The sequence below is a fragment of the Colletotrichum gloeosporioides genome, assembly GCF_011800055.1.
Source record: "Colletotrichum gloeosporioides strain Lc1 chromosome Unknown consensus_65, whole genome shotgun sequence".
Taxonomy (NCBI): Eukaryota; Fungi; Ascomycota; class Sordariomycetes; order Glomerellales; family Glomerellaceae; genus Colletotrichum; species Colletotrichum gloeosporioides.
Genome location: NW_025544710.1, coordinates 342730 through 356647, shown reverse-complemented (window position 1 = coordinate 356647; position 13918 = coordinate 342730). Strand labels below are relative to the sequence as shown.

Below are 13918 nucleotides of genomic sequence, written 5' to 3'. Positions count from 1 at the left end.
ACGGGAGCTGGGTTCGTTCGGAAGGGAGGGGAGATTCGGGCTCGGCGGCGGAGGGAATTGGGATGCGAGGTTGAGTCAAGGTTGAGATAAACCCGGAAAGTTCGTTGAGGGATGGCGATTGATTGGGAGGAGGTCCGGCCAAGGCGCAGAGCGGGACAGACACTGCAGCTTTTTTTGGCAGCTAATAGCGGTGCGTTTGCGCAGGGCCAGCTGGTAGGGGACGGTATCCGTCCCTGTGGCACAGAGCCCACGCGCGCCCGGGCGCAAAGGGAAGCCCGTCAACCGGACTTAAGCGGGGACAACGTCCAGAAAAAAAAGTTGACATTGGGGAAGGGGAGCACTGACCACCCATGCTTCGAGTGCGACGAGCAAATTGGCGAGCGCTCATTTGGTGGGGGGCGCCTACATCGGCGGGGGCTGACTTGTGCATCTGCACAAGACGGCTATCGGCATAAAGTTCGGGACCCGGAATAGTTGTGCACGGTACCCACTTTAACGGCGGCATCTCGTCAACTTCAATCCTCGAGCTCCCCAATCAAATCGACCCCAATTGTCCTTACCACCCGACGGCCGCACCCTCCACCGACGAACCTCACCACCGTCAGCGCCAAACGCCTACCACGATGTCGACCAAGTACGCCTTCGGCAAGGCCCTCAAGGAGGTGCGCTTCCTCTTCTGCCAGACCGGCGAGCACAGCGCCGCGACCCGGTAAGTTTCCTCCTCCCCGTCGCCCGTCGAGGCGGGCACGCCCGGCCCGGCCCGGCCTGGCCTGGCCTGCCATTGCGGCATCAATTGCTAACGAGGCACCGCGCGACAGCTCTTTCCTGACGAGGACGTACCCCACGATGAAGAAGCACAACCCCCAGACCCCGATCCTCATCCGCGAGGCCGCCGGAACGCTACCCAAGATCTACGCGAGATACGGTTAGGACTGCCCTCCCCCCGGGATCGACGATGGAAGAAAGATAGATTTGCTGACGAGATGTTGCTGCGCGATACAGAGTTCGGTGTTGAGAAGAGCCAATCCTTGGAGGGTGAGTAGTGACTTTCTGCATGCCCAATTCGGAGAGTTGGGAGCTAACAGAGCGCAGGTTTGTCGGACAAGCAGATCGAGGAGACGGTTTCCGGCCTGGTCAAGGGCAGCGCATAAGAGAGCCAAGACGGGGGGCCTCGCTTGGTAAGGAGAAAGAAGGTCAATGAGGAAGAAAAGAAGTTTATGTACCATCACCGTGTTGGGAGAATACGATCTATCTCGACGTCGAAAGGGACCTTTTGCGATGCGATTGGTGTGCTGCCCAGATTCAGACTGCACTTTGAATGTGCCGGCAATTTCGGCGGATTAGTTGGCGGGTGTTTCTCAGACTCGCGAGGTCGCAATGTTCTTCGTCGCATGTCCTCCCCGCGGCGGACAATCCGGGAACACTTCGCCGTCGTTGTGAGTACCTTGCAGAGGGTTGTTGGAGAACGCGGCGGTGTGCTCCGCGGGCTCTGGTACAAGACCGTCCCTTCATGCAGCTAGGCTACCTCAGCGCTCCGAACCCATTCACAACTCCGCCGAAACTCCTCACCTTTTGGCAATTCTGAGACCGATGTTTCCTTGGCTAGTCAAGGTGATTGACGGAGGCTTTGGCCACAGGGCAAGTACTTTCCTCTGCAATCTTCTAGGTCGCAGAAGAGAGATCTGGTATTGTTCATTCCTCTCGGCGCACACTGGGCTCATTACTTGGGAGACAAGTCACAGAAACAGACATAGCACTGACATCGCACTACCACTGCATTTCATGACATCAATCTTGATTGCCCGTCCAAATGACAGCAAATCTACCCTGCTACTTCTTGCTACTCTAGACATAAACCGAATCTTTTCGGCAAATGAAGGCGACAACGTTGCAATCTTTTCCTCCAAAACATTCTGTTCCTTCACTTCTGTTCGCCATCCTCCTTAGAGCCCGAGATTCCCGACGGACGCTTACTGGCCCAGGTCGCGGTGGGGGGCAGCGCCGAGGTAGATCTAGATGGGGCCTGAGAAGAGTTCTCGCCTTGAACCTTTGGCTTTTTAGACGAGGAGAAGTTCTTGCTGGGCCCTGGCTTGTTGTCAGTCTGCTGCGGATGGCTCTTAGCCCGGGTAACCTTATTACCGAATGTCCGCTTCTTCTGCTCACCGCCATGGTCTTCGCTGTTCTTATTAGCAGTCGAACTGTTGGTGACGGGGGCGACGTTATTCTTCTGCTCGTCCGCGCTGCTCTTAGCAACATCCCCAACATGGCTGGGAACGTTCTTGGGAGCCTCGGCGGCGTCGTTTGAGGCCTTTGTGGGTGTGCCACCAGGTGTAACCGTGCGTGATGTGGCACCTGACGAGGGATTCGGGCTGCGCTTATGCCGACCAGACACCTTGAAAGGAGGGACCAGAGGGATCGGTGCTTTCTTCAGCGGGGCTGCTGACGGACTGCGCACCGCAGGGCCACGAGGAGACAAGAACTCGTTGGCACGAGGATTGAGACCAGATTTCGGGGTAGAATCGACGCGTGCTCCATGTTCCTTGGGTGTGCGCTCCTTGGACGCGGCTTCCTAAGCCGAAGTCTCGTTGGGCGAAGTCTCCTTGGGCGAAGTCCCCTTGGGAGAGGTCTCCTTGGATAGGGTCTCCTTGAGCGATGTCCCCATGGGATTCCTTTCTTTGAGCTTGGTCTCCCTTGCGGAAAGAGGCGTCGCAGGTGTCAAGACATTGCCTTGAGACCCGTTGCTTGAGTCGCCATCATTGGCGGTGCTACAGCTTGCGTCAGTCAGGGGCGCCGGGTCAAGAGGCTGGTTCGTGCCATGGGCGGCTTCCATCTGGCCAACAAAGCTCAAGCTCTTGACGTTTTTGCTCCGAGTCTTCGCCAAGCGAAGGGAGCCGCCAGCGCCAGCGCGGAAGCCTTTGCAGGCGGGCTTGGCAGAGTTTCCGGTTGGCTCTGTCTGTGTGTCTGAAGCATCTTGCTCGTCATTTTGAGCAGGCTGTGTGATTTTGATCGAAGCCAAATCCTCCGCAAGTTGTTCTATCGAGCTCTGGGTTGCATCTTGCTTCGGATGATGGTCGACGGTGGGAGCGTGTTTGACCTCAGTAGGCTCGTAATTCTCAATAGATCGCAGACCCCGGGCAAGGTACTCCGTCAGAGTCTGAGGTGCGTCCTCCTTTTTGTAGTTCTGCGTGAGAGTGATGATATCCTCGTCTTCATCGATCGTGAAGGTAGTGGCAGGCGGGGTAGCAGACCGGTCCGTAGGCGGAGTATCTTGCTTCGGATGATGATCTTCGACAGTAGGAACGGGGTTGACCTCAGCAGGCTCGTAGTTTTCGATAGATCGCAGGCCCCGGGCAAGGTACTCCGTTAGAGTACTAGGTGTGTCCTCCTTTCTGTAGTTCTGCGTCAGAGTGATGACTTCCTCATCCTCATCGATCGTGAAGGTAGCGGGAGGCGAGGTGGTGGCAGGCGGGTCAGCAGGCGAGTCAGCAGGCGGAGCATCTTGCTTCGGATGATGATCTTCAACAGTGGGAACGGGGTTGACCTCAGCAGGCTCGTAGTTTTCGATAGATCGCAGGCCCCGGGCAAGGTACTCCGTTAGAGTACTAGGTGTGTCCTCCTTTCTGTAGTTCTGCGTCAGAGTGATGACTTCCTCATCCTCATCGATCGTAAAGGTGGTGGGAGGCGGCGTAGTAGGCACAGCAGCAGCCTTCTTCTTCTTGTTCTTCTTCTTCTTGCTCTTGCTCTTAGGCTTTGGCTTCGGGTCAGTGTCCTCGACAGCAGTCAGAGGCTGCTCAGCTGTTGAGGAGGCTTTCTGGTTACTTGAAGCCATTGTGTCGAAGATGGAATCCAACTTACGACCAGCGATCTCCTTCTTCATGTCTTCCTGCGTCTTCGTCGTCGTAGGGTGAGAGCGCTCGGGGTACTCAACTAACTCGACGTTGTTGGCGTTGTCGTCGTTGTAAACTTGACTATACGGAGTAGAAGTTTTCGAGGAGCTCTTTGTTGTGGTTGGGGAGGGAATGGTTTTCTCAAGTTGCTTTGGCGTGCTTGAAGGCGGGACTGTCTTGGCTTCGGAAGAGTTGCTTGCTGGAGGCGAAGTTTTCTTCGCTGACTGCAGCGCAGAGGGAGACGTAACCTTTGCCTGGGGAGTGGATGGCCCAGAACCCTGAGGGCCCTTTTTCTTCGGCGTGGTCGGCAGGTTGACCGTGATGGTTTTGCCACGCGACCTTGTGCTCTGAGTAGTTTCAACGTCGCCCGAAGATTCGTCCGGGAGCACTTCCTCAGATGGCGGCTTGGACTGTGTCTCTGTTTCCGGCGAAGGCTCCATCGACTTGCTTTCGGAGATTTGGTCAGGAGACGCAATCTTAGTGCTGTTCTTGCGAGAGTCTCCTTTGGTGGGAGATCGACGGAGGACTGGGCCATGCATTGTCTTCCTACCTGGAACTCTTTCCCAGCCCTTGGGCTCTTCCTCCAGCGTAGATGCCGGAGCAGCTTGGGGCCGAGATTGGGGCTGAGATGGGGGCTGAGAGACCACATTGTTCGAGCTTGTTCCGATGGCAACCACAGGCGCTCGGTATCCTCGGGGAGGTTGCGGGTGCTCTGGGATACTATCGAGGCTGTTCTGGCCGACGGGTCTAGCGTATGACCCTGGCGAAGTGGTGTGAAGGCCGTTGTGGCTGTCGGCGATGGGCTGGTCATCTGAAAATATGTTAGTTCATCGTGAAACAACAACAAATGAGTTGAAATAGGACAAGGAGAATTCTGATGGAAAAAATAAGGAAAGAAATGATTTAGAAGACTTACACAACCAGTCTTGAATACTGGCTCCATGGGCAATCAACTGATTCCAAGGGAAACCTGTGGGAGAGAGTCCAGGGTTGCGGCGAAGCTGAGCATGTCGATGGATCAAGGCGTTCTGCATGATCTCGGTCTGCATAGGGTCAAGATTTCCGACTTGGTCGTCTGCACTGAAGAGGCTGTTGATGTTGCCCCAGTTTTGGAAGCCCAGGAGCCTCTGCTTGTTATTGCCTCTGTCGAGCCAGCGATCGCACCAAATACCGACTTCCAGGGCGATCTGGCGGTAGGTCTCCTTCTTCAGGTCTTGGTTCTCATGCCACAGATGATGAAGGAGATTGAAGATGTTGAGGGCGCCATGATAGTAAATGTCGAAGCAATCAAAGTAGTCGCACATGTCTTCCCAGCATATTGGCCGAGCCATTTCCTTCATGTGCTCCCAGAACTTCTTGCGAATTGAATTGGCATTCTTCTGAATCTCCTCAGCGCTCCACAGTGGCAGTTGGCGATCGGAGTCAAAGATGGCAGATTCTATGCAGCGAGGTTGGGTATTGCCACCGTTGGTGCTGAAGATCGCCCTGCCGGGCTTGTTGGCAGTGTAGAAGGACTCGGGAAGGTGATTCTCCGTGTACAGCTTCGGAGGGAGGCCATCCTGGCCAGCGACCATGGAATAAGAGGATGGCACGCCATAAGGATACCAAATGCTCTCAAAGTCGCCAACCGCGTGATAGGGTTGCGACTGGGGCTGGGGCAGAGGCGGGGGACCAGGGTGATAGGGTAAAGGGACCTGACTTCCGCCGACAAGGTTTTGGAAGTCTCGTTGACGATTGAACGGACCACGCCCATGGCGATCGTTGCCGCCCGCCGACTGGTGTCGTCGGTTCGGGTGATGGCCACCGTATCTGTGGAAAGGCGGATGAGCCATGATGCAGAGACGCGGTCTGAAAGTGAAGGTGCGGTTGACAGAGGCCTACTCAAGCTGAACTCTGCAAAGGTGTGGATTTGCGGATGGAATGGAAAGAAGAGACGGTGTCAATGGGGGCAAATGGGATGATGGCGATCGCGAGGGAAGGTTGCGATGACGCCAAAGTCGTGAGATGGAGGAGGGGGAAAGAGGAGTGTTGGATGGGATGGAGAGAGGATTGTTGTGATGAGGAGGAAGAAATTGCCTGGTATTGTGGTACTATGGGAGCTAGCGAGCGCGTTGCGAGGCAGGATGTGAGCAGCAGGAGGCACCAGGTAGGAGGTAGGAGGTAGGAGGAGGCAGGGTGGTGGAGAGGCGGCAGGAGCAAGCACAGGAAGGAGCTGGTGGAAAGAGCCTTCCAGCCTGGAGTTGCAGTACAAGCAAGCGTGAACAAAATTTCTGCCTAAAGATTCTGATCGTCGAGGAGATGCAGGACCGCATGAAGGGCAGCGAGGACGACAAGGATGATAGGGACAACAGTGGCAACAGCAGGGACAACAGCAATAACGGCAAGGACATGATCAAGGAGGTGGTGAAGAGGCATCTCTGCTTCCTCACCACCTACCTCACAAGTAAACCAAGGCAGTGCTTGGAAACCAAGGAAGCAGCAAGTCAAAGACAACATGTAGGTCAGTCTCCTTTCTCGCTGACGCCTTTGCTGGAGTGTACCCTGATTCTGTCCATCCCATTTCCAAGCCAGCAGCAATTTCAATACAACAGGGCCAACATCAAGAGTGGCAGATCAGATCCAATCACCCCAGGTGCCCACCCTCCGTCTGAATTACACTATGATGAAAGCATTCGAACTTTGAGATCTACGTTGCAACTGAAAAACATTGAGACAGGTAAATTGTGACAGATTTGTTGCCGAAGGGTTGTGTTCATCATTCAACTACTACTAGAGTTGCATTGGGTTATGGTATTTCATTATACAGGGGTGACAAAGGCGCTGCCTAGCTTCTAAAGAGCACTTGTCTCTCAGCTCTTGCTGCTGTTCAAGGCATTGAGCATCTTGAGAATCTCAGATTCATTGTCGCCAGCGACAGCCTTCCCGTTGTTCCAGTCCACAATCTGCATGTCTCAATCAGCTACGTATGTTCAACAGCAGGCAAGGCGCCCTCTCGGAGATCCACGACAGGCACCTAAGCCAAAGGGAAGCACATACCACAGGTCTCTGGAAGGTCTCGGCATTTTGTTGGAACTTCTTCAGGGCCTCCTGTTCGGTCGAGGCGCCCTGGATGATGGACGACAGCTTGCTCTTTCCGACGTATTCCAGGATGGTCTTGACTTGGTCGGCGGTGGGGTTCTCCTCGGTGATGTTGAGCTCGAACTCGGCGCGGGACTTCTTGGGGTTCGTCTGGACGCTGTGGTCGCTAGCCTGGTCCTCGGTCGCGCCAGCGGCGGCGTTGGCGGAGACCTGCTTGAGGATGTTGGCGGCCCTCACAGAGGCGGGGGAGCTCGCCTTGTGGAAGAGGGTGACGATGTCGAGGGTCTTGTGCTGCGCGGGGTATTAGCTGCTTGCCACAGTGCCAATCAATTGGGGGTGGTTTCTACTCACGAAGCGGAACATTTTGGCGGGGCTGATGGAGAGTTTGGGGGTGATGGTGTTGTTTTTTCGGAATCAGCTGTTGCTGTTTGCGCGGTGCGGCGTGCAGCTGGATGCGATGAAGTCGGCAGTGGAGCTCCCAGAGCTCCCACGAAGTTACGTCATCCCGGTCGCCCGCTCAGGTCTGGACGCCAATGCCGAATTGACGCACGGCGGGGTTTCTGTCGCGCTTACCCCTGGCGACGGCGCTGGGAGCTGCACCCGCTGGTGGCTCATGCACCTGGACCCAGGCCTGGCGGGAGACGATGTCAAAATCAGAGCCTCAAATTCCCCTCATGCTGGGTCTCGTCATCAATGCTGGAATTGCGACGGCAGGCCTGTCAGGCGTAGCGAGCACTTACCTATCTCACGCACAGTTTTCACTGGAGCAGCATGTGACCATTATTGCCTTGTGCGGGATGATCTACGGGCAGCAAAGAACATCTCGAATCCCAATGTCGATGTTGGGATCGAATGCAAGTAATCGGGAGGAACCGCCCCTTCACAAGCTTTCGTATCTAAGATCTGAAGATTTTATTTGCAGGGGTAGTCGTTTGAAGCACGCGACGAACCAGGCAAATCAGACCGAGACCGCCCAGGTACGCTCAACAAAGCAACGGTAGCGCTGAAATCCTGGGGCCGCGACCGCAGTCCCGACTCTATTGTCCCTTCCGGTTGCATCGCCGATTTTCCCATGTGGTTTGGGCAGAAACGATTCCGTCAAGGCGTTCTGCGGAGAAGATGACAGCTGCATGACGTAGGAGGGAGCTTTGCGCCTGTCTGAGCTGAGAATCGGCGCTGAAGACGTCATGACGTAGATGCAGATGAAGTAACTGGTGGGGTGTCTAGTCAAGCAAGAACGCCTCACCAAAGTGTCCGTATATAGGAAGAGCAAGCCTGCAACAACCAAACTGCTCTTCACAACCCCAATCTGTATTCTATTCATCATTCGCAATCTGTTACTCTCAGACTATCCATCAAGAAAAGAAAAACACCCGCACCTTCACCGCACACCTTACCAAACCATCAAAATGGCCGGCGACTCCAAGGTTGGCACCAGTGGCGTTTACGAGGCTGGTGACCAGAGAAACCACAAGAACGAGGAGCTTGATAACGCTGAGCGCTTCGAGGAGGGCAAGGAGAACTCTCACCAGGCCACTGACTCCAGTATGTTCTGACTCCGGTCAAAATTTTAGACACTGCTAACACCATCGCAGAGGACGAGAGATCTATTGCCAACAGACTTGCGGCCGAGGAGGTATGTGGAGTGCATGCAAAGTATCCAGCGGGCGCTAACAATATTTCAGAAGAAGGACAAGGAGGACGACAATGATGATACCCGAGAGGTTCGTCTGGGCAAGATTGACCCCACGCTGCCCGTACGTTCGTTCGCCCCTTACGTCGTTGATCACCACTAACCACAACCAGGCCAAGGACCATGGCAACGAGCCATCCCGAGGTGCCAAGATCGACGCCCAGATCCAGGCTGAGGAGGAAGAGGAGCTGAGGCGCAAGGGCAAGGCGTAAAAAGTTGGAGGAACAGAATTTTCTCAAGGCGTTGGCAGGGCATTAGGAACATGAGCATTACGACTTGATAGCTGCAATCGAACGAACCAGAATCATCACAAGGCATTGGAAACCTACACATGTCACATGGCGCAAAGTGAGGCACGATGAGTGTTGTTTAAGAATACGATGTATTTTGCTTGCATTGAAATGTATTACTGGTACCTGATGCAGAATTAGCAACGTGCTTCTCAAGAAAGCCAGACAATCAAGAGTGAGCAATGGGTAGGAGGTCAGAATATGTAAGAATTGAATATCATGTATTCAAACGGTATAGCCGCTCCGGCGAAAGAGGGCCACCGAGTGAAATCAATCGCAAATTTTTCTCATCATTCCAGGGAAGTGCAGGTTTGGTGAGGACAGAAATGTAAACATACCTTTAACGAAACGCTTGCCGCGTTGCTTATGTCTTGCATACTCTTCGAGCTGTACTCATTCCCAGCTCGAAGCTGTTGCAGTGATGTATGGGAGAGAGGAAGAAAATGTACTGCGCGCGCGTCGAAGCAATAAAAACTGCTGTCGTCAGTGGAGCACGGCAGGAAATCACCGACCCTGCTGACCGCCCACCTAGACCACATTGGGCCGGGTGATTGTCGGCTCGGCAAAACCAAGCCACCGCCGAGCTCGGGCCACCCGGCAAAAAACCACCATAGATAGGTTAGGGCTCAAATTTGCTTCGCACACGCCAAAACAGAAAAATTGCGACCGCGAGCGGAACCTCATCAGGACTACACCACTAACCATAGCAGCACATCTTTGACGTCTGGTAAGTCGACGCGCGCCCCTCCTTTTCCCCCCAGACAAAAGACAACCTCCAACAACATCCCAACTTCTCGATCGCACTCCCCGACAGGAAAAGGAAACCTCTTCTGACACCGCATCTTCCCGACATCTAGACCGACCAGCAAAATGGGTGACGCTACCATCGAGGGTTCCAAGTGGCGACTGGTCGAGGTCGGCCGCGTCGTCCTTCTCCAGGGCAACGGCCCTTACGCCGGCCGCCTCGCGACCATCGTCGAGATCATCGACCACAAGCGCGTACGTTGAATCCCTCTCCCCCCGGCGACGAACGATCAGGCCTCGAGTTTGCAGTCTTGGGATTTGGTGGTGGAAGACGTCGGGAATCAGGAATGAAATGGAAATTGACTCTGTGTGCATACAGGCTCTGGTCGACGGTCCCTCCTCAGACCCCAAGCTCGCCGTCCCCCGCCAACCCATCTCCCTCTCCAACGCCCTCCTGTCTTCCCTCAAGGTTGAGAACCTGCCCCGCGGCGCCCGCACCGGCACCGTCAAGAAGTTCTGGGAGAAGTCCGAGATCGACCAGAAGTGGAAGGAGACCAACTGGTTCAAGCGCAGCACCCAGATTGAGCGAAGAAAGAACCTGTCCGACTTCGACCGCTTCAAGGTCCTGCGCCTCAAGAAGCAGCGCCGCTTCGAGCAGCGCAAGGAGCTCGTCAAGGTCAAGGCCGCCGCGTAAGATGGATAATTCACACACGACACATACCTTGCGATTGGGGAATTCTGTCGAAAAGGGAGGGTTGACTTTGAAGATTACGGGGCTGGTTTAGAGCGTGACAGCATGGGAAATCCGGTTTGGTCTGCATCTCCATTGCAGCATTGGGTTGCTGCACTTCTCTTTTGCTCCGTAACTGGAAGGGCTGTATGTCACATTCATCATCATCAATCGTGATGACCGGCGTCAAATACGGAAATTCAGAGACACAAAAATGAATTCATGGCACAATCAAGATCATACAAATAGACTGGTTGGCATGTGACGGGGACACGGAGTAAAAAGTTGTTTTATTCGTTCGGAGACGACTGTAAATCATCATCTTGACACTATTTTGACGTGCCTCTCCCGCGGCCAAGACATCAACCCCCAAAACACGCGTGCACGCGTCTAGATCCATTTGTCTGCATTTCTTGCGACTTCAGCCTTGTGAGAATGAATGCCCAGAGTTACCAGAATGTCATTCATGTACTGCGGCCTTGCATCGTAGTTCCACGCATCTGCATCTGGGGAATCTGGACGCCATGAGGGGAGTGGTCTGCTTACGTAACCCCGCTTTAGTCACTGCGATCCAGAGGGTGTTCGGCTAACCCTAGAATTTCTCTACGATCTTTCCTGCAAACCACAAAGCCACCGAACAATTCACCCCACGTCGAGTTGAGGATCCCTCGTTCTAAACTTTGGTGAGTGCTGCCCGTCTGCGTCTCGAATTTTGCGTCAAAATCATGTTGGAGCGACCCGCGACCGTTGCGCACAATTTTGTGCGAAGAGAAACGGCCCAATTTCCCTTTTTCCCACACAACGTAGCAGCTCGCTCGCCAAATCAAGCTTCCCCGTTTGCGCGATCCTAGCTCCCACCACCACCACCACCACCCACGCTACCCAACTCAGAAAAATTGCAAGAACTCCCCGCAGCTGACCAGAACACCATCGTTTGCAGTCGAAAAAATGGCCAACCCCCGCGTTGAAGAGCTTCCCGATGACGAGACCAAGAAGGTCTCCGTCGAGGAGCACGAGGACGAGAGCTCCGACTCCGAGGTTGAGGGCGAGGATGCTGAGGGCCTTCCCTCCGGCTCCACCGCTGTCGTCCACTCCCGCAACGAGAAGAAGGCCCGCAAGGCCCTCGAGAAGCTGCACCTGACGAGAGTGCAGGGCATCACCCGCGTCACCCTGCGCCGCCCGAAGAACGTAAGTTGAGACCTTGTCGAGAGAGGGAATGAGGGGTGGTGCGATCGTTGGAGGGGTAGACAAGGCTGACCCACGTCCGACACAGATCCTCTTCGTCATCAACAACCCCGAGGTCTACAAGTCCCCCAACAGCAACACCTACATCGTCTTCGGTGAGGCCAAGATCGAGGACCTCAACGCCACCGCCCAGCAGGCTGCCGCCCAGCAGCTCGCCGCTGCCGGTGGTGAGCACGACCACGCCGGCCACAGCCACGCTGAGCCCAGCAAGGCCGCCGAGGCTGATGCCAAGAAGGAGGAGGAGGAGGAGGATGACGGCGAGGAGGTTGACGCCGAGGGCATTGAGGACAAGGACATCGAGCTCGTCATGACCCAGGCCAACGTCAGCCGGAAGAAGGCCATCAAGGCCCTGAAGGAGAACGACAACGACATTGTCAACTCGATTATGGCATTGAGCATCTAGCGACATCCACTGCGGGTGAAAACAACATCTCTTTCTCGAATTCTCGACGCGGCAAACACACAAAAAGGACGGATATGGGTTGGCATGTACAATTCCCAGGGAGTTGACTCCGAAAAGTCTCGTGCGCAATGAGAGGTCATGATAATTGACGAACTGTCCGTTGCCTAAATGATGTCAATTCCTGTGACGTGATACGCGAAGCTGTCTGTGATGCACATCCTTGTCCAATTGAGGTTGTTCTGAATAATGGAGAATTTCGATACTGCAACCTCCAGCTCTGCCTTCCTTGCCTTACCCCTCGATCGCATCCTGCAAATCGAATTCGTAGTGGAAGCTTTGCCCCACCACGACCCGTTCGCTCCCGCCCAACCAGCTTTCGCAGCCGTGCGCGTATCACGTGATCTAAAGTGTGACCCAGTTCATCCCGGCTCTTTCTCTGCCTCTCCGTTCGGCAAAGTCAATCAAGCATTCTCACGACGACGCAACTCCCTCTCCACTCCCCCGAACCCTCAACACATCCTCCAAAATGGCCGCAGTACGTATCCCCCATCGAACCCGACCGATACCCAGTCGCCGATTGATGCAATTCCTGCCCTCGCCCTCCAATTGAAACCCCGCGCACCGCACCCGCATCTCCGAGCCGCTAAAGGGAAACCCTGAGCTAATTTCTCCCTCCAGCGAAGCGCAGCTCTGAAGCTCGACTGGGCCAAGGTCACGACCTCCCTCGGCCTCCGCGGCCAGACCGTCGCCTCCCTCCAGGCCTTCAAGAAGCGCAACGAGGACGCCCGCCGCAAGGTCCAGACCCTCTCCGAGCTCCCCACGACCGTCGACTTCGCCCACTACCGCTCCGTCCTCAAGAACCAGGCCGTCATCGACGAGATCGAGAAGCGCTTCACTGCCTTCAAGCCCGCCAGCTACGACGTCGCCCGCCAGGTCAAGGCCATCGAGGCCTTCGAGGTTGAGGCCGTGAAGAACGCCGAGGCCACCAAGGACAAGGTCGACCTCGAGCTCAAGGACCTCGAGAAGACCCTCGCCAACATCGAGACCGCCCGTCCCTTCGAGGACCTCACTGTCGTATGTGCACCCGCGGGAGATGCGGGACGAGAGAGGGATGCTGATGAGGATTACAGGACGAAGTCTCCGCCGCCGAGCCCTCGATCGACGAGAAGACCTCCCAGCTCGTTTCCAAGGGCCGCTGGTCCGTACCGGGATACAAGGTACGGTCAATCCAAGTTGTCGCGAGTGACGGAGCTAACACCCTCTGCAGGAGAAGTTCGGCGATCTCTCTGTGCTATAGACGCATTCGCCCCACGCTTCCCTTTGTGTACTCTAGCATTGTAGATAGGCGATCGGTCCAAGGGGACGGAATCAACCCAGAGGACACTAATATCGACCTTGTGTACCATGTTGTACTCCGCGCTGCCTGATGTCTTCTTTGCTATGCAGTGCATATTTTTCCAGCAAGCGACTCGGATGTCACGGCTGATTTTTGCCCTCGGAGTTTTCAGGCTTGCTCGGCGGTAACTGACGTTGAGCTTCGCTGCCGCGTCGGGTTGGATTATTCGATCTCAGATAACGGCGGTAATCTCGGAAATGGCTCAGGAGATGGCCAGGTCCTTTTCATGAGGTGCAAAACCTCACCGCAATGCACCGGGCAAGGCTGGACGTTCCGTCCACTTCCGGCACTACTCCCGGCTAAGCGGGACACCGCGCCATCAACAACCCGGACACCGACCCCACTCCGCCGGCCTCATCCAGCTCATAAAGTGCATGGTCCCTCATCGTGTCCCTGCTCAACCTTCCTCTGTGATTGATCTTCTCCAGCATTGTTGAAACTAATTGCTACCT

The 13918-nt window shown here is 55.2% G+C and overlaps 6 protein-coding genes across 6 annotated transcripts; 4 read left to right on the top strand and 2 right to left on the bottom strand.

The window, feature by feature from the left end:
* Positions 1-623: 623 nt before the first annotated feature.
* On the top strand, positions 624-1151 carry GCG54_00012372 (NADH-ubiquinone oxidoreductase 10.5 kDa subunit; the record flags this gene model as incomplete). Its single annotated transcript, XM_045412250.1, has 4 exons — positions 624-709; positions 819-925; positions 1003-1035; positions 1093-1151. 4 exons carry the CDS (start codon positions 624-626, stop codon positions 1149-1151), a joined length of 285 nt encoding a protein of 94 aa, XP_045261285.1.
* Positions 1152-1921: 770 nt separating this feature from the next.
* On the bottom strand, positions 1922-5719 carry GCG54_00012371 (uncharacterized protein; the record flags this gene model as incomplete). Its single annotated transcript, XM_045412249.1, has 3 exons — positions 1922-2569; positions 2723-4698; positions 4804-5719. The coding sequence occupies 3 exons, from the start codon at positions 5717-5719 to the stop codon at positions 1922-1924; spliced, it is 3540 nt and encodes a 1179-aa protein (XP_045261284.1).
* Positions 5720-6736: 1017 nt separating this feature from the next.
* Positions 6737-7328, bottom strand: GCG54_00012370 (uncharacterized protein; the record flags this gene model as incomplete). Its single annotated transcript, XM_045412248.1, has 3 exons — positions 6737-6829; positions 6924-7256; positions 7317-7328. 3 exons carry the CDS (start codon positions 7326-7328, stop codon positions 6737-6739), a joined length of 438 nt encoding a protein of 145 aa, XP_045261283.1.
* Positions 7329-8374: 1046 nt separating this feature from the next.
* GCG54_00012369 (uncharacterized protein) lies at positions 8375-8870 on the top strand (the record flags this gene model as incomplete). The annotated part of the gene is made up of 4 exons (XM_045412247.1): positions 8375-8510; positions 8561-8601; positions 8651-8722; positions 8772-8870. 4 exons carry the CDS (start codon positions 8375-8377, stop codon positions 8868-8870), a joined length of 348 nt encoding a protein of 115 aa, XP_045261282.1.
* Positions 8871-9818: 948 nt separating this feature from the next.
* Positions 9819-10386, top strand: GCG54_00012368 (60S ribosomal protein L14-B; the record flags this gene model as incomplete). The annotated part of the gene is made up of 2 exons (XM_045412246.1): positions 9819-9947; positions 10072-10386. The coding sequence occupies 2 exons, from the start codon at positions 9819-9821 to the stop codon at positions 10384-10386; spliced, it is 444 nt and encodes a 147-aa protein (XP_045261281.1).
* A 984-nt stretch (positions 10387-11370) lies between these two features.
* Positions 11371-13903, top strand: GCG54_00012367 (ATP synthase subunit d; the record flags this gene model as incomplete). The annotated part of the gene is made up of 5 exons (XM_045412245.1): positions 11371-11610; positions 11696-12040; positions 12749-13144; positions 13201-13287; positions 13730-13903. 5 exons carry the CDS (start codon positions 11371-11373, stop codon positions 13901-13903), a joined length of 1242 nt encoding a protein of 413 aa, XP_045261280.1.
* Between the last annotated feature and the right edge of the window lie 15 nt (positions 13904-13918).